The sequence below is a fragment of the Rutidosis leptorrhynchoides genome, chromosome 10 (assembly GCF_046630445.1).
Source record: "Rutidosis leptorrhynchoides isolate AG116_Rl617_1_P2 chromosome 10, CSIRO_AGI_Rlap_v1, whole genome shotgun sequence".
Lineage (NCBI taxonomy): Eukaryota > Viridiplantae > Streptophyta > Magnoliopsida > Asterales > Asteraceae > Rutidosis > Rutidosis leptorrhynchoides.
The window spans coordinates 341,505,844-341,524,335 of record NC_092342.1 but is presented as its reverse complement, the minus strand read 5'-3'; the positions used below and the strand labels follow the sequence as shown (position 1 = coordinate 341,524,335).

General features: G+C 32.1%; 3 protein-coding genes across 3 annotated transcripts in view; all 3 read left to right on the top strand.

Moving 5' to 3' along the window:
- Positions 1–16,952, top strand: part of LOC139871428 (uncharacterized) — a 40,541-nt gene extending 23,589 nt beyond the window's left edge. Inside the window, exons 3-6 of the mRNA XM_071859142.1 lie at positions 15,765–15,848; positions 15,964–16,157; positions 16,290–16,424; positions 16,644–16,952. Of these exons, the coding sequence (XP_071715243.1) occupies positions 15,765–15,848; positions 15,964–16,157; positions 16,290–16,424; positions 16,644–16,952 (722 nt within the window). The remainder of the gene's footprint in view (positions 1–15,764; positions 15,849–15,963; positions 16,158–16,289; positions 16,425–16,643) is intronic.
- A 60-nt stretch (positions 16,953–17,012) lies between these two features.
- On the top strand, positions 17,013–17,570 carry LOC139871427 (uncharacterized mitochondrial protein AtMg00310-like). Its single transcript, XM_071859140.1, has one exon. The coding sequence runs from the start codon at positions 17,013–17,015 to the stop codon at positions 17,568–17,570; it is 558 nt and encodes a 185-aa protein (XP_071715241.1).
- A 12-nt stretch (positions 17,571–17,582) lies between these two features.
- LOC139871426 (uncharacterized) lies at positions 17,583–18,203 on the top strand. Its single transcript, XM_071859139.1, has one exon. It carries the CDS (start codon positions 17,583–17,585, stop codon positions 18,201–18,203), a length of 621 nt encoding a protein of 206 aa, XP_071715240.1.
- Positions 18,204–18,492: the final 289 nt, after the last annotated feature.

The following is an 18,492-nucleotide window of genomic DNA, read 5'->3' as shown; positions in this document are numbered from 1 at the left end:
GATCCGGCAAAGATTGAAACCGTTGTAAACTGAGAAACCCCGAAAACTCCGAAGCATATACGTCAATTTTTAGGATTGACTGGTTACTACAGAAGATTCATCCAAGATTTTTCCAAAATAGCAAAACCGTTGACTGCATTAACGCATAAAGGAAAGAAATTTGAATGGAAGGATGAACAGGAGGAAGCGTTCCAATTGTTGAAGAAAAAGTTAACTATGGCACCTATATTGTCATTGCCTGAAGGGAATGATGATTTTGTGATATATTGTGACGCCTCAAAGAAAGGTCTCGGTTATGTATTAATGCAACGAACAAAAGTAATTGCTTATGCGTCTAGACAATTAAAGATTTACGAGCAAAATTATACGACTCACGATTTGGAATTGGGCGCTGTTGTTTTTGCATTAAAGACTTGGAGGCATTACTTATATGGGGTTAAAAGTATTATATATACCGACCACAAAAGTCTCCAACATATATTTGATCAGAAACAACTAAACATGAGGTAGCATACGTGGATTGAATTATTAAATGAGTACGACTTTGAGATTCGTTACCACCCGGGGAAGGCGAATGTGGTAGCCGACGCTTTGAGTAGAAAGGACAGAGAACCTATACGGGTAAAAGCTATGAACATAATTATTCGTACTAACCTAACTACTCAAATAAAGGAGGCGCAATAGGGGGTTGTAAAAGAAGGAAAGTTGAAGAATGAGATACCCAAAGGATTGGATAAACATCTTAAAATTCGGGAAGACGGAACCCGATATAGGGATGATAGAATTTGGGTACCAAAGTTTGGAGATGTGAGAGAAATGGTACTTAAGGAAGCACATAAAACCAGATACTCAATACATTCCGGAGCAGGAAAAATGTACAAAGATCTCAAGAAGCACTTTTGATGGACGAGTATGAAAGCCGATATTGCTAAATATGTAGGAGAATGTTTGACGTGTTCAAAGGTCAAAGCTGAACATTAGAAACTATCAGGTCTACTCCAACAACCTGAAATCCTAGAATGGAAATGGGAAAATATTACCATGGATTTCATTACTAAATTGCCAAGGACTGCAAGTGGTTATGATACTATTTGGGTAATAGTCGATCGTCTCACCAAGTCAGCACACTTCCTGCCAATGAGAGAAGATGACAAAATGGAGAAGTTAGCACTTCTATACTTGAAGGAAGTTGTCTCCAGACACGGAATACCAGTCTCTATAATCTCTGATAGGGATGGCAGATTTGTTTCAAGGTTTTGGCAGACACTGTAACAAGCATTGGGGACTCGTCTAGACATGAGTACTGCTTATCATCCACAAACTGATGGGCAGAGTGAAAGGACGATACTGTGATGACCCGGAAATTTCCGACCAAATTTAAACCTAACCTTTATATGTTTCCGACACGATAAGCAGAATTTGTAATGTTGAATCTCAAAAAGTTTGGAACTACATTCATGTAATCAATTACCCTTTGACCGTGTTCGACGATTCACGTATAATTATGTGTATATAGATATGTATATATAATATATAATATTAACTGAAAACATTAACAAAGTATTAGATATATGATACTTTACATGAACGTATTTGTTTCGATATATTTATTGACAGAATTAAGAGATAATATCAAATGATTGAATTATCAGATACATTATGATATGATTACGAGCCAATGTTATGAGGTCCACTGTGATTTAAGAAATCTATTCTTTTTGACAATATTCGGAAAATGGTAAAGTGATCTATAAGTAAAAACGTGGAGTGTAAATAACTTAGATGTTGGATATCGACAAGTTAAGTAACTCGACATTTTTCATTAAGATGATTTCATACGTTTATTAAACCTTTGGACTTTATCCCATGCTTCACCAACAGACTGTAATTTAAAAACTTGAAACCTATTATGAATATATATAATTCTACTTTTCTAAAATGTTTTATGATATAACGATTTAAATTAATATTAAATATATTTATACGCGTATTATACGTACATAGTTTTATACTTTTACTGTACTTTAACTTTACCTTTACTTACTTTTACTTTACTTTAACTTTAATAATTCACTTTAATAATTCATACTTTAATAATTCACTTTAATAATTCACTTTAATAATTCATACTTTAATAATTCACTTTAATAATTCATACTTTAATAATTCACTTTAATAATTCACTTTAATAATTCAAAAATCTATTATAAATAGAATTCAATAGGTTTCATTATTTCATAGAAACTTGAAAATATATTTCTCTAAACTCTCTCAATCGAATTACATATATATATTTACTTAGTATTTTTTCAAGATATTATTAGTATACATAAAATACTACGACGGAGTTATATTCAGACGATTTCAAAATAAGTTTTCAAACGGGATAGAGCTAAGGAAATTATGGGTTATAGCTATGGAGGTTATGGGTATTGTTCGAGGGTATTGCTCGTGAGGTCAACCTAACGTTTATCATTTTCGTTGCGTCTACGTACTTTCCTGCAATATTGAATCACAATATTGATACGTGAGCATTCATATCTTATCTTTTATATATTAATAGTGTATCCCTGACTAGTGCTCGAATATAGATGATTATGCATGTTTGTATGCTTAGTTTCGTCGTTAAATAGTTTATGATAAATTACGAATTTGATACATATGCTACTGAGATAAGGTATATGATATGCATGTCGTTGAAAAGCTAAAGAAAAATTAATAATTTTTCATTTAGAAATCGTGTGGGTTCGATGAACGGATTAAAAGATATGGTAAACTGAATTATTATTAATTTTAATATTATTATTAAAACGATTATTATAATTGTTATCAGTTGATGTTATTACTAAAATTATCTTTATTACTAAAAATTAATATTTTTATTGAAACTATCATTTTATTATTTTTATCATTATTATTATTATCAATATTATTTTATCAAATAAATATGCGTACAAAGATATTTTTACCACACGTAACATAATTACATTAATAATACATACCACTATATTTTTATGATATTAAGTGAATTTTATAAATTTTATTACTTGAGATATATAAAAGTATATTTTTATCATATATGAATTTAAATATAAATTTATATTTATTAATAAATGACTTGTATTATTTAGTATAATAAGATCTGATAAATATATTTAAATAGATAAAACGACTATATATAAGTTATATAATAAACATGTATAGATTTTGAAAGTCATTTTGGGTCAAGTGACTTTTGTTGACTTTTACATGTCGGTCTCGAGCATTAGGATTGTGATACACTACGACTTGACCTAAATTGTTAGACAGATATTGACCAATATATAAATATATATACTTAATATAGGTTCGTGAATCCGAGACAAACCCTGCACTTGTTCAGTGCTGTCATATACATAATTGCTACGAAATACAGTATTGTGAGTTTCATTACTCCCTTTTTATATATATTTTTGGGATGAGAATACATGCACTGTTTTATAACTGTTTTACTAAATGGACACAAGTACTAAAAACATATTCTACGTTGAGTTGTACCACTTTGCATATTTTTCCCTAATAGCTTGGTAACTACCATTTACATGCGGTATTGTAAACGCGAATCCAGTTGATAGATCTATCGGGCCTGACAACCCCAACCGGACTGGATGACCAGTATTCAACGGTTGCACAGTACTTCGTTTTAGTGACTACACTTGGTACAGTGTAGTGAGATTTCATAATAAAGGGAATATGCGACGTTGATTAAATGTTAAGTATGGTTACCAAGTGCTCAACCACTTAGAATATTTTTATTAAAATGTTTATGTATATGAAATCTTCTGGTCTATTACTATTACGGAAATGATTGATTATGATAAACTAATGAACTCACCAACCTTTTGGTTGACACTTTAAAGCATGTTTATTCTCAGGTATTAAAGAAATCTTCCGCTGTGCATTAGCTCATTTTAAGGATATTAGTTGGAGTCATTCATGACATACTTTGAAAGACGTTGCATTCGAGTCGTTGAGTTCATCAAGATTAATATTAAGTCAATTATAGTTGGATGTAATATGAAATGGTATGCATGCCGTCAATTTTAGATGTAAAGAAAGTTTGTCTTTTAAAAACGAATGCAATGTTTGTAAAACGTATCATATAGAGGTCAAATACCTCGCGATGTAATCAACTATTGTGAATCGTTTATAATGTATATGAACGGGTCCTTTCAGTTGGTATCAGAGAGGTGGTCTTAGCGAACCAGGTCTTGCATTAGTGTGTCTAACTGATAGTTGTTAAGATGCATTAGTAAGTTTGGACTTCGACCGTGTCTGCATGTCAAAAAGTTTACTTATCAATTCTAGTCGAAAATCATCTACTTATCATCCTTAGGAAATTACCTTCTTATCATCTTAAGTCTAGACGCGTTTTCCTGCATTTATTGCATAATAGTGTATAGACGGATTCTTATCTTAGCACATCTATTACTGTGAACTTTGACTGACATCTTTTCAAAGATTCTCCGTAATTTACGGAATTTTGGTATTATATATACATATGTAAATTATGTAATTGAAGAATACCAAATCTAAATTCTATAATCTATTTCATACCAAAATTTCTTTCCCTGATCCTACGAGATGGATCCCTCAACCAGTTCGAATTCCTCGGATTCCGACAGCTATTCCGATATGGATATCTACCTGAGCTCCGAAAGTAGCATCACCGGAATGGATCAACCAATTTCCCATCATCTATTTTGGATGAATTGGGGATGGGTCCGTAGTCAACTCAACCATTGGAGATAAGAAGAAGGTGATCCCTTCCATCCACCACATTGCCCTCTTGGCGATGAACCTGAAGCACTTACCGGCGAACCTGTTCGAGACACCATTTTCTCACTCATTGCTAGAGTATCTCGTCATGATTATATACTATCCCATATTGCGAATCTTATTCATCCGCTCGTTCCAACCGCCAATTATCCCGGTGTACTAGCAGAAATTAATGAACTTCGCGCCCGAGTAGTGGCTTTGGAACACATGGTGCAAGGATTACAAACACCATCAGCAGCACCAGCAGCATAACCAATACCGCTAGTAACATCCACATCGCAAGCCTCAATACCACAAGCTTCAGCAGCATCACCAGCAGTTATCGGCAGTATCATCAGCATCAACAATATCGTCAGCACCACCATCACCATCAGTACTGTCAGCATCATCAGCCCTAGCAGCACCTATAACATCACAAGTTCCGTCAGTTCAAGAATCGCCGTGGACGTCATCATTGATCAACAACGAGTATTTTGTATCAACGAGTTATGAAGTATTAACTCATTCTTCTGAAGAAATTATATATATATATATTTTATATATATGAATGCTGAAACTATAAAAATCTTTCGTACTAAACTATTGAATATGAATTGAAAAAGGGTAGATACTACTCAGTTAAATTCATATTACTAATATGCTATGATGTACATCCTTCGTTAACAACCTAACCATTGTAACTACAATCTTTGATTCAATTAAATGAATTCGGTTTCATAATAAACCAAGTGTATCATTCAATAACATGTTTGATTTTACACTTTCATCTTCAATGTACTCGAAACTTACTGGAAAACAACATTCGTATCTTGTGAAGTTAGCAAGAGTTCTATAAGCATCAGCATAATTCACTAAGGAAATATCTATAAGAATAAATATTGAAGTATAGATTACATTAGCAAAATACTCCGCGAAGATTATGTAATCTCTAATGTTTTAGAGATTATTTTTACTAATCCAAGCCGAAAATCAAATGAGCTTAATATGATATTAACTCATTAAATCTGTATTACATCTGAAGAAAATATACATACATATATTTTCATAAAGACTGTAATGAAAAATTCTTGTTCAAAATATTATTTGTGACATTTTTTTTAACGGGTAGGTAATACCCGAGAGATATATAAATGCACAATTAATATATTACATTCTTTGATTCTAATTCAGTAAATCATCAACTATACTCCCTATTTTCACAACAGTATACCTTCTTTTATAAGAAATCAAAATAACCATACTCATTCAAATTCAATAACCTATTCTGATTTTTGAAATCTCAGAATGCAACTCGAGATATAAGCAAAACCATCACTCTTAGATCCTTACATTTTTTTCAAAGCTATACTTTGACTTCAAAACTGTGATAGAACATCACTTTTAATTGTAACACTCAAAAGGATACGTGAATCAATCGAGATTTATGACGAATTTATCCTTTGGATATTGACAATGACAAGCTGCATTTAAAACGCTTCGAAATTTCGGAAGACACTTCAAATAAGGAACAATCGAGATGATGATCCAATCACACATTACCCGAAGTCTTGTACCTGAAAAACTCTCGAACTCAAAGTCATAGTTTAACACGTACCCGCATTGAATTCTTTAGCATTTATTTGCAAAAACAACCTTACGATTCTTTTCAAAGTAGCCAGTTTTGTCACAGCTCCAACAAGTCAACTTTGACTTTTCAGTAAAACTAATATTATTATAACTTCGATAGATACGCTGCCCTTTCACCATCGTTACTGGGGAACCTTTCATATCGCACCACATTAGCAGTAAACTTATCAACAACTTCATTAACCTTCGACTTAAACCTCTCCGAAAAGTCACTATACTTATTCATTGAAACTCCATCTCTTACTCATCCGCATCTTGCAACAAGAATTGCCATACCAATTACTGAAAATCAGCAATCAGTATTTTGAAATCTCGCAGCGTTTCTACTTCAATAGTTATATATACATATAATGTCTATCTCCTAAACTTACACACTTCGAATGTGAAGTTTCTGAAAAACATCTCAAACTGTGAATTAGTTCTCGAAATGCTAATGAAGCAGCAGAAACTGTAAACGATGTTAACAGTCAAAAGTTTGATGACAAAGAATAATGTGTTGGTAAAGCCCAGAAAAAGAGAAGAGTTGGTACTGAACAATGGATTGAGCAGACCGTGAAGGAGACCAAGGACAAATACAAGGACCAAAGTCTGTATTTAAAGAATCTTGATGATTCTGTTTCTAACGAAGTCATTAACGAATACCTTGCTCCTGACTCTAAACCTTTGCGGACCTTATTCTTCATCATCATCTTATCTTAAATATTATAAGATATCTTCGTATCTCTCATTATACATATTCTCCATATTTCTGGAGATATTTTCATAACTATTCTTATCTGAGATCATTTATCTCTCCATAATATCTGCAACATAAAAGAAACTGTGTTGGTTTCTAAATTCTGAAGAAAAAAAATTCAAATATGAATGTTTTGCAGTAGTGTTAGGAACTGAAGCATGAGTTAGTATAATATAATGACACTTGATCAACGTGATTATATTACAGTAATTCATGCTGAGTTTCTAATGGAACGTGATGATTCACAGAACATGTCATCATGTGCCATTTACACGACTCTTACATTCTACCAAATCTTCAAACATATTAAGAACATATCTTCTTGATAGTTCTATCTTTTCGAATATTCTGGTAATTTGCCAAATCAAGATCGTACCATTACGATGTCCTTCTTAGAACATTAACTATGTTCATCCAAAACTTCATACCTACTAATTCTGGACCATTATTCGCTTGACTTAAAGCCAGGAAGAGATAACAAAAGTATGAAACTCCGAAATGTAAGGGAGAATATAAAGTCCAATAACAACACATAAATTACAAACCGTGTATATCAATGTTTATCGCAACATAAAGACACGGGAGAATTAAAAACACTATAACCCCAAGGGCGAAGTAGAAGAAAACAGATTCCTCCGGTGGAAGTTGGAAAAGGAGAATGATTGTTGCGATAGTAAGGATAAGGACAAGGATTAGAACTGGATTAAGCATTTTCGCAATCTTTTGAAATTGGAATTGAGTATAGAAGTGGTAAAAACTAATGGAATGGAAAAGGTAAATATATAAGGGAAATATCAGACGTAGTAATCGGGATAGATCATCGCATTTAATTAAAGAGATCCTAATTTTCTTAAATCTCAAAGAAACAGATCTTATAGATTTCCAAGATTTTTTTTTTTTGAATCCCTTGAATTCCGGAATTCAACCATGACTACGTCAAAAATTATGACGAAACTTATTTTCCTCATTCCATTATTTTGTGATAGCTTCACTCATACGCTTCGAGTAATCGGATCATTTTATCCATATTACTCTATGGTAATAAAATCCTATCTATCAACACATATCCGTCATGAAAACATTTTTATGGTTAGCCATGACGACCTCGATCAAATTTCGGGACGAAATTTCTTTAACGGGTAGGTACTGTGACGACCCGGAAATTTCCGACCAAATTTAAACCTAACCTTTATATGTTTCCGACACGATAAGCAGAATTTGTAATGTTGAACCTCAAAAAGTTTGGAACTACATTCATGTAATCAATTACCCTTTGACCTTGTTCGACGATTCACGAACAATTATGTGTATATAGATATGTATATATAATATATAATATTAACTGAAAACATTAACAAAGTATTAGATATATGATACTTTACATGAACGTATTTATTTCGATATATTTATTGACAGAATTAAGAGATAATATCAAATGATTGAATTATCAGATACATTATGATATGATTACGGGCCAATGTTATGAGGTCCACTGTGATTTAAGAAATCTATTCTTTTTGACAATATTCGGAAAATGGTAAAGTGATCTATAAGTAAAAACGTGGAGTGTAAATAACTTAGATGTTGGATATCGACAAGTTAAGTAACTCGACATTTTTCATTAAGATGATTTCATACGTTTATTAAACCTTTGGACTTTATCCCATGCTTCACCAACAGACTGTAATTTAAAAACTTAAAACCTATTATGAATATATATATAATTCTACTTTTCTAAAATGTTTTATGATATAACGATTTAAATTAATATTAAATATATTTATACGCGTATTATACGTACATAGTTTTATACTTTTACTATACTTTAACTTTACCTTTACTTTACTTTTACTTTACTTTTACTTTACTTTAACTTTAATAATTCACTTTAATAATTCATACTTTAATAATTCACTTTAATAATTCATACTTTAATAATTCACTTTAATAATTCATACTTTAATAATTCACTTTAATAATTCATACTTTAATAATTCACTTTAATAATTCAAAAATCTATTATAAATAGAATTCAATAGGTTTCATTATTTCATAGAAACTTGAAAATATATTTCTCTAAACTCTCTCAATCGAATTACGTATATATATATATATTTACTTAGTATTATTTCAAGATATTATTAGTATACATAAAATACTACGACGTAGTTATATTCAAACGATTTCAAAATAAGTTTTCAAACGGGATAGAGCTAAGGAAATTATGGGTTATAGCTATGGAGGTTATGGGTATTGTTCGAGGGTATTGCTCGTGAGGTCAACCTAACGTTTATCATTTTCGTTGCGTCTACGTACTTTCCTGCAATATTGAATCACAATATTGATACGTGAGCATTCATATCTTATCTTTTATATATTAATAGTGTATCCCTGACTAGTGCTCGAGTATAGATGATTATGCATGTTTGTATGCTTACTTTCGTCGTTAAATAGTTTATGATAAATTACGAATTTGATACATATGCTACTGAGATAAGGTATATGATATGCATGTCGTTGAAAAGCTAAAGAAAAATTAATAATTTTTCATTTAGAAATCGTGTGGGTTCGATGAACGGATTAAAAGATATGGTAAGCTGAATTATTATTAATTTTAATATTATTATTAAAACGATTATTATAATTGTTATCAGTTGATGTTATTACTAAAATTATCTTTATTACTAAAAATTAATATTTTTATTGAAACTATCATTTTATTATTTTTATCATTATTATTATTATCAATATTATTTTATCAAATAAATATGCGTACAAAGATATTTTTACCACACGTAACATAATTACATTAATAATACATACCACTATATTTTTATGATATTAAGTGAATTTTATAAATTTTATTACTTGAGATATATAAAAGTATATTTTTATCATATATATGAATTTAAATATAAATTTGTATTTATTAATAAATGACTTGTATTATTTAGTATAATAAGATCTGATAAATATATTTAAATAGATAAAACGACTATATATAAGTTATATAATAAACATGTATAGATTTTGGAAGTCATTTTGGGTCAAGTTGACTTTTGTTGACTTTTGCATGTCGGTCTCGAGCATTAGGATTGTGATACACTACGACTTGACCTAAATTGTTAGACAGATATTGACCAATATATAAATATATATACTTAATATAGGTTCGTGAATCCGAGACAAACCCTGCACTTGTTTAGTGCCGTCATATACATAATTGCTACGAAATACAGTATTGTGAGTTTCATTACTCCCTTTTTATATATATTTTTGGGCTGAGAATACATGCACTGTTTTATAACTGTTTTACAAAATGGACACAAGTACTAAAAACATATTCTACGTTGAGTTGTACCACTTTGCATATTTTTCCATAATAGCTTGGTAACTACCATTTACATGCGGTATTGTAAACGCGAATCCTGTTGATAGATCTATCGGACCTGACAACCCCAACCGGACTGGACGACCAGTATTCAACGGTTGCACAGTACTTCGTTTCAGTGACTACACTTGGTACAGTGTAGTGAGATTTCATAATAAAGTGAATATGCGACGTTGATTAAATGTTAAGTATGGTTACCAAGTGCTCAACCACTTAGAATATTTTTATTAAAACGTTTATGTATGTGAAATCTTGTGGTCTATTACTATTACGAAAATGATTGATTATGATAAACTAATAAACTCACCAACCTTTTGGTTGACACTTTAAAGCATGTTTATTCTCACGTATTAAAGAAATCTTCCGCTGTGCATTAGCTCATTTTAAGGATATTACTTGGAGTCATTCATGACATACTTTGAAAGACGTTGCATTCGAGTCGTTGAGTTCATCAAGATTAATATTAAGCCAATTATAGTTGGATGTAATATGAAATGGTATGCATGCCGTCAATTTTAGATGTAAAGAAAGTTTGTCTTTTAAAAACGAATGCAATGTTTGTAAAACGCATCATATAGAGGTCAAATACCTTGCGATGTAATCAACTATTGTGAATCTTTTATAATGTATATGAACGGGTCCTTTCAGATACAGACCCTTGAATACATGCTACGAGCATGTGTTATCGGTTTCGGAAACAGTTGGGATCGACACCTACCGTTAGCAGAATTTTCCTACAACAACAGTTATCATTCGAGTATTGAGATGGCGCCGTTTGAGGCACTTTATGGTAGAAAGTGCAGGTCTCCAATATGTTGGAGTGAAGTGGGGGATAGGCAGATTACAGGTCCGGAGATAATACAAGAAATTACCGAGAAAATTATCCAAATTCAACAACGATTGAAAACCGCCCAGAGTCGACAAAAGAGCTATGTGGACAGTAAAAGAAAAGATATAGAATTTGAGATTGGAGAGATGGTCATGCTTAAGGTTTCGCCTTGGAAAGGCGTTGTTCGATTTGGTAAACGGGAGAAACTAAATCCAAGGTACATTGGACCATTCAAGATTATAGATCGTGTCGGACCAGTAGCTTACCAACTGGAGTTACCTCAACAAATTGCGGCTGTACATAACACTTTTCATGTCTCGAATCTGAAAAAGTGTTTTGCTAAAGAAGATCTCACTATTCCGTTAGACGAAATCCAAATCAACGAAAAACTTCAATTTATTGAAGAACCCGTCGAAATAATGGATCGTGAGGTTAAAAGACTTAAGAAAAACAAGATACCAATTGTTAAGGTTCGATGAAATGCCCGTAGAGGACCCGAGTTTACCTGGGAGCGTGAAGATCAGATGAATAAGAAATACCCGCACCTATTTCCAGAAGATGCGTCAACACCTCCAACTGCTTAAAATTTCGAGAAGAAATTTAATTAACGGGTAGGTACTGTAGTGACCCGAACTTTTCCATGTTATATATTAAATGAAAACTATATTTGTATGATTAAATGTTTCTAACATATTAAGCAATCAAACTTGTTAAGACTTGATTATTTGAAATGTGTTTCATATAGACAATTGACCACCCAAGTTGACCGATAATTCACGAACGTTAAAAATTTGTAAAAACTACATGATGATATATATATATGGATATATATATATGGTTAACATGAGATTATGATAAGTAAATATCTCACTAAGTAAATTAACAATGAGTGATATACATAAAAATGAGTTTATTGAATTAAGAAACTCGAAACGATATATATAACGATTATCGTTATAACAACGTCTTACTAAATACATATGAATCATATTAAGATATTGATACACTATGTTTAACATGATAAAATGATAATTAAGTATATCATTAAGTGTGTTAACAATGAACTACATATGTAAAACAAGATTACTAACTTAAGAATTTTGAAACGAGGCATATATGTAACGATTATCGTTGTAACGACATTTTAATGTATATATATCATATTAAGATATATTCATACATTATAATATCATGATAATGTAATAATTTAACATCTCATTTAAGTATAATAATAATGGATTAATTACATTTATCAAGATCGTTAACTTAAAGGTCTTAAAACAACACTTACATGTAATGACTAACGGTGACTTAACGACTCAGTTAAAATGTATATACATGTAGTGTATTAAGATGTATTAATACACTTTTGAAAGACTTCAAGACATATATCAAAGTATTTCTACTTAGCAAAAATGCTCAAAATTACATTCTCATTCGTTTCCATCAACAATTCTACCCGTGTACACCCGTATTTATACTCGTACAATACACAGCTTCTAGATGTATTTACTATTAGTATATACACCTTTAATCATTCATTCTTAGCAGCCATCTTAGAGTCAAAACCATGTGGAACCATTATTTAACAACTTGTATGACTAATGAGATAAAAACAAACTTAAGGATCTTTTTTTTCTTCTTTATAACAAGTAATTTCGTTTTTATGATTTCACCCCATTTTTTCATTCCATTTTCTCATACTTACACTACAAATTCTCTCTAAAAATACTCCTAACATCATACTTGATCATCTCCAAGTATTTTCACCATCTTTTAGCTTCAATTACAAGCTTTAATCATCATAAAAACAACCATTCAAGAACACTTCAAGAAATCTTGCTAGCTTACTTCCAATCTTGCAAATTCATTTCAAGTGATCATCCAATTTCAAGAAATCTTTCTTATTTACAGTAAGATATCTTTCTAATTCAAGGTAATGCTCATATTCAAACTTTGATTCAATTTCTATTACTATAACAATCTTATTTCGAGTGGAAACCTTACTTGAACTTGTTTTCGTGTCATGATTCTGCTTCAAGAACTTTTAAGCCATCCAAGGATCCTTTGAAGCTAGATCCATTTTTCTCTTTTCCAGTAAGTTTATCCACAAAACTTGAGGTAGTAATGATGTTCATAACATCATTCGATTCATACATATAAAGCTATCTTATTCGAAGGTTTAAACTTGTAATCACTATAACATAGTTTAGTTAATTCTAAACTTGTTCCCAAACAGAAGTTATTTCTTCTAACTTGACTTTTAAAATCAACTAAACACATGTTCTATATCTATATGATATGCTAACTTAATGATTTAAAACCTGGAAACACGATGAACACCGTAAAACCGGACATACGCTGTCGTAGTAACACCGCGGGCTGTTTTGGGTTAGTTAATTAAAAACTATGACAAACTTTGATTTAAAAGTTGTTCTTCTGGGAAAATGATTTTTTTTTATGAACATGAAACTATATCCAAAAATCATGGTTAAACTCAAAGTGGAAGTATGTTTTTCAAAATAGTCATCAAGATGTCGTTCTTTCGACGGAAATGACTACCTCTTTAGTAAATGACATATAACCTGTATTTCAACTATAAACTTATACTTTTTCTATTTAGATTCATAAACTTAAGTTTAATATGAAACCATAGCAATTTGATTTACTCAAAACGGATTTAAAACGAAGAAGTTATGGGTAAAACAAGATTGGATAATTTTGCTTGTTATAGCTACGTGAAAATTGGTAACAAATCTATATCAATCATATCCTAGCTAACTTATATTGTATTATACATATATTCTAATATATTATGTAATCTTGGGATACCATAGACACGTATGCAAATGTTTTGACATATCATATCGACCCATGTATATATATTATTTGGAACAACCATAGACACTCTATATGCAGTAATGTTGGAGTTAGCTATACAGGGTTGAGGTTGATTCCAAAAATATATATACTTTGAGTTGTGATCTAGCCTGAGACGTGTATACACTGGGTCGTGGATTGATTTAAGAAAATATATATCGATTTATTTCTGTACATCAAACTATGGACAACTAGTTGTAGGTTACTAACGAGGACAGCTGACTTAATACACTTAAATCATTAAAACGTAATAAAAAGTGTTATGAATATATTTCGATCATACTTTGATATATACGTACATATTTGTTATAGGTTTGTGAATCGACCAGTGGCCAAGTCTTACTTCCCGACGAAGTAAAAATCTGTAAAAATGAGTTATAGTCCCATTTTTAAAATCTAATATTTTTGGGATGAGAATACATGCAGTTTTATAAATGTTTTACAAAATAGACACAAGTATGCGAAACTACATTCTATGGTTGGATTATTAAACCGAATATCGCCCTTCAAGTCTAGTAGCCTAAGAATTAGGGAAATGGCCCCTAATTGACGCGAATTCTAAAGATAGATCTATTGGGCTTAACAACCCCCATTCAGGTTATGGATGGTTTAGTACTTCGAGATTATTATACAGACGAGAGGTTCTGTTTTGGGGATATTCTATGCATTAAGTTAACGTCGGTTACCAGGTGTTCAACATATGAATGATTTTTATGCACTTGCGAGTGTAATGATATTTATGAAAAATGAGAAATCTTGTGGTCTATTATTATGATTTGATAATATATAGGTTAAACCTATAACTCACCAACATTTTTGTTGACGTTTTAAGCATGTTTATTCTCAGGTGATTATTAAGAGCTTCCGATATTGCATACTAAAATAAGGACAAGATTTGGAGTCCATGCTTGTATGATATTGTGTAAAAACTGCATTCAAGAAACTTACTTTGATGTAATATATTTTTATTGTAAACCATTATGTAATGGTCGTGTGTAAACGGTATATTTTTGATTATTATTATTTGATAATCTATGTAATGCTTTTTAAACCTTTATCGATAAAATAAAGGTTATGGTTGTTATAAAAATGAATGCAGTCTTTGAAAAAGTCTCATATAGAGGTCAAAACCTCGCGACGAAATCAATTATTATGGAACGTTTATAATTAATATGAACGGGACATTTCAATTTGCGTCTTCAATTCGCCGAATCTGTCTTTTGTCTTCACCTTTTATTATTTAAACGAATATAACTTGTAAATAGAACAACTGTAACTAAAAGCTTGTCTTTCTTGAAGGATAATGCTATAATATATATGTTGGTTTTTAGCATTATCGGAGAGTTTTTTGAAACAAAAATCAAATATTGAATGGTTGAGAGTGGGTGACAATAATTCTAGTTATTTTCATAAAGTGATTAAAGGTCGTATTAATTGAAGCCAAATCCACACTATTGTTGACTCGAATGGGGTATTTTTTGAAGGTCAGGCGGTTCAACAAGTTTTTGTTAATCATTACAAAGATTTCCTTGGTAAAGCTACATTATGTGAGGAAATTGACACCCCTGGTAGTCTGTTTCAGTGTCAAATTAATGAGCACAGAGCAGCTGATATGACTCGTCATGTTTCGGCTAATGAGGTTCGTGATGCTATTTTTTGATATTGGGGACTCTAAATCTCCAGGCCCGGATGGGTACACAACTGCGTTCTTAAAAAAATCATGGGATGTTATTGGCCCGGATGTTATTAAGGGTGTTCAGGAATTCTTCTTAACGGGTCAATTGTTGAAAGAGATTAATTGCACAATTTTATCTCTTCTTCCAAAAGTGCAAACTCCTAGTAAGGTGATGGATTATAGGCCGATTGCATGTTGTAATGTAATTTACAAATGCATTATCAAGATTATTGTTTCTCGAATTAAATCGTCTCTGGATGACATTGTTAAAATAAATTGATCTGCGTTTATTCTGGGGCGCACGATTTCAGATAACATCTTGCTTACTCAATAGTTGATGAGGAACTATCATCTTAACAGAGGCACTCCCAGATGTGCATTTAAGGTTGATATTCAAAAGGCGTATGACACTGTGGATTGGGAATTTCTTAATGTCATTCTTATTTGTTTTGGCTTTCCGGTTAAGATGGTAGATTGGATTATGAAGTGTGTTTCGTCAACTTCTTATTCCATTAATATAAATGGAGAGTTACATGGCTTCTTTCAAGGAAAACGAGGTCTGCGCCAAGGAGATCCCTTATCGCCGTATCTTTTCACTCTTGTTATGGAAGTCCTCTCTCTAATGCTCAAGAGGAATATTCGTCGATCAAAGGGGTTCTGATACCATCTAAAATGTGATAAATTGGAGATTATAAATCTTTGTTTTGCTGATGATTTATTCTTATTCTCCCGTGTTGATCTTGTCTCGATTTCGGTCATCCGTGATTCGTTGGAGAAATTTAAACGGTGTTCAGGTTTGGTCCCTAGTCTCCCTAAAAGTACGGCTTTCTTTTCTAATGTATCCAATCTGATGAAATCTCGCATTTTAGAGATTTTACCTTTTGATGAGGGGAAACTGCCTATTCGTTATCTCGGTGTTCCTCTTGTTTCATCTCGTCCAATGTATCGGGATTGCAAAGTCTTGGTTGATAGAGTTAAGCACAAGGTTGATGATTAGAAAAATAAATTCTTTTTGTTTGCTGGTCGCCTCCAACTTATTATATCTGTTCTTACTTCCATGCAAATTTATTGGTGTTCTGTTTTCATTCTCCCGGATGCTACCATTAAAGAAATCGAGAAAACTCTTCGTGGTTTTTTATGGTGTCAAGGTGAGATGAAAAGAGGTAAGGCTAAAGTTAAATGGGATGATTTGTGCAAACCTAAAGACGAAGGTGGTTTAGGTATCAAGCGGTTGAAATATTGGAACATTGCTCTCATGACATCTCATATATGGCGTATTCTTGCGCATAAACAAACATTATGGGTCAAATGGATCCATACTTACCGCTTGACAAATAAACATTTTTGGGAGGTTTCAATCAATGCAAATGCTAGTTGGAGCTGGAGAAAATTGTTGCGTATTCGTCCCGTTATTAAAGAGTTTTTCTTCCATCAAGTTGGAAATGGAAACACCACCTCTGCATGGTTTGATAATTGGTGCAAGTTGGGTCGGTTAGATAAAATTATTGATTCTAATGATATCCACGATATGGGGTTGAACAAAAAGGTGACGGAGCTATCTAGTGGGTCGAATTGGTTATGGCCATCTTCATGGTACTCGAAATACCCACAATAGAGAGAGCTTAGCATGCCACAAACTACCTCACTTCCTGATGATATTACTTGGCTCGGCTTAGACAATGTTCCACGTAAATTCTCTGTGAACCAAGTTTGGGATTCAATTAGACCGAGATCTATATGTGTCAATTGGTTTCGTATTGTCTGGTACTCGCAATGTGTTTCGAAACATGCATTTCTTCTGTGGATTTTGATGGGGGAAAGACTTAAGACTCAAGATAAACTAAAGAGTTGGGAGATTCATAATGTGCCATTGTTTTGCCCCCTATGTAAGTTACGCCATGATTCTCACGATCATTTATTCTCTGAATGCATCTATGCGAACAAGGTGTGGAAAAAGGCTGTCGCTTTTACTTGTTTGCCCATGGTTTCGAACTGGAAAGTGGTGTGCAACTACCTGATGCCTACGGCTGGAAGGAATACGGTTAACATGGTTGTCGCAAAGCTTGTTTTTGGAGCTGTGGTTTATGCTATATGGCAGGAAAGAAACAATAGATTATTTAAAAAGTTTCACCATTCAAAAGTTAAACTCTTTGAAGATGTTTTTAGCACGGTTCGTTTGAAACTAATGTCCATCAAGTTCAAGAATTCGGCTAAAGTTGAGAGGATGAAGACGACTTGGCAGCTTTGAGTTTGTTGTGTCGTCTTTTGTGTTTGCTATGAGTTTGTTTTTTTTCTTGTAGCTGGTTGTTTGTTTGTAGCGCAGGGCCTGTCCTGTTGCTCCAGTTTTGTACTGTGATCTTTCTTTTATTCATTAATAAAATTTACCGGGGTAACCCTTTACCAAAAAAAAAGAAAAGTATTAGGGAAAATTCACGATGTGACGTCTCTTGGTTGCTCGTCGTTTAAATCATGATATAATAAGACGTGTTTATGACTTACATGCATAAAACAACTTTGTTTTTTTTCAGAATCAAACA

What these genes read in the sequence shown, in the direction of transcription:
- LOC139871427 (XM_071859140.1), top strand. Translation starts at nt 17,013, where the DNA reads ATGCAAATTTATTGGTGTTCTGTTTTCATTCTCCCGGATGCTACCATT.
- LOC139871426 (XM_071859139.1), top strand. Translation starts at nt 17,583, where the DNA reads ATGCCACAAACTACCTCACTTCCTGATGATATTACTTGGCTCGGCTTA.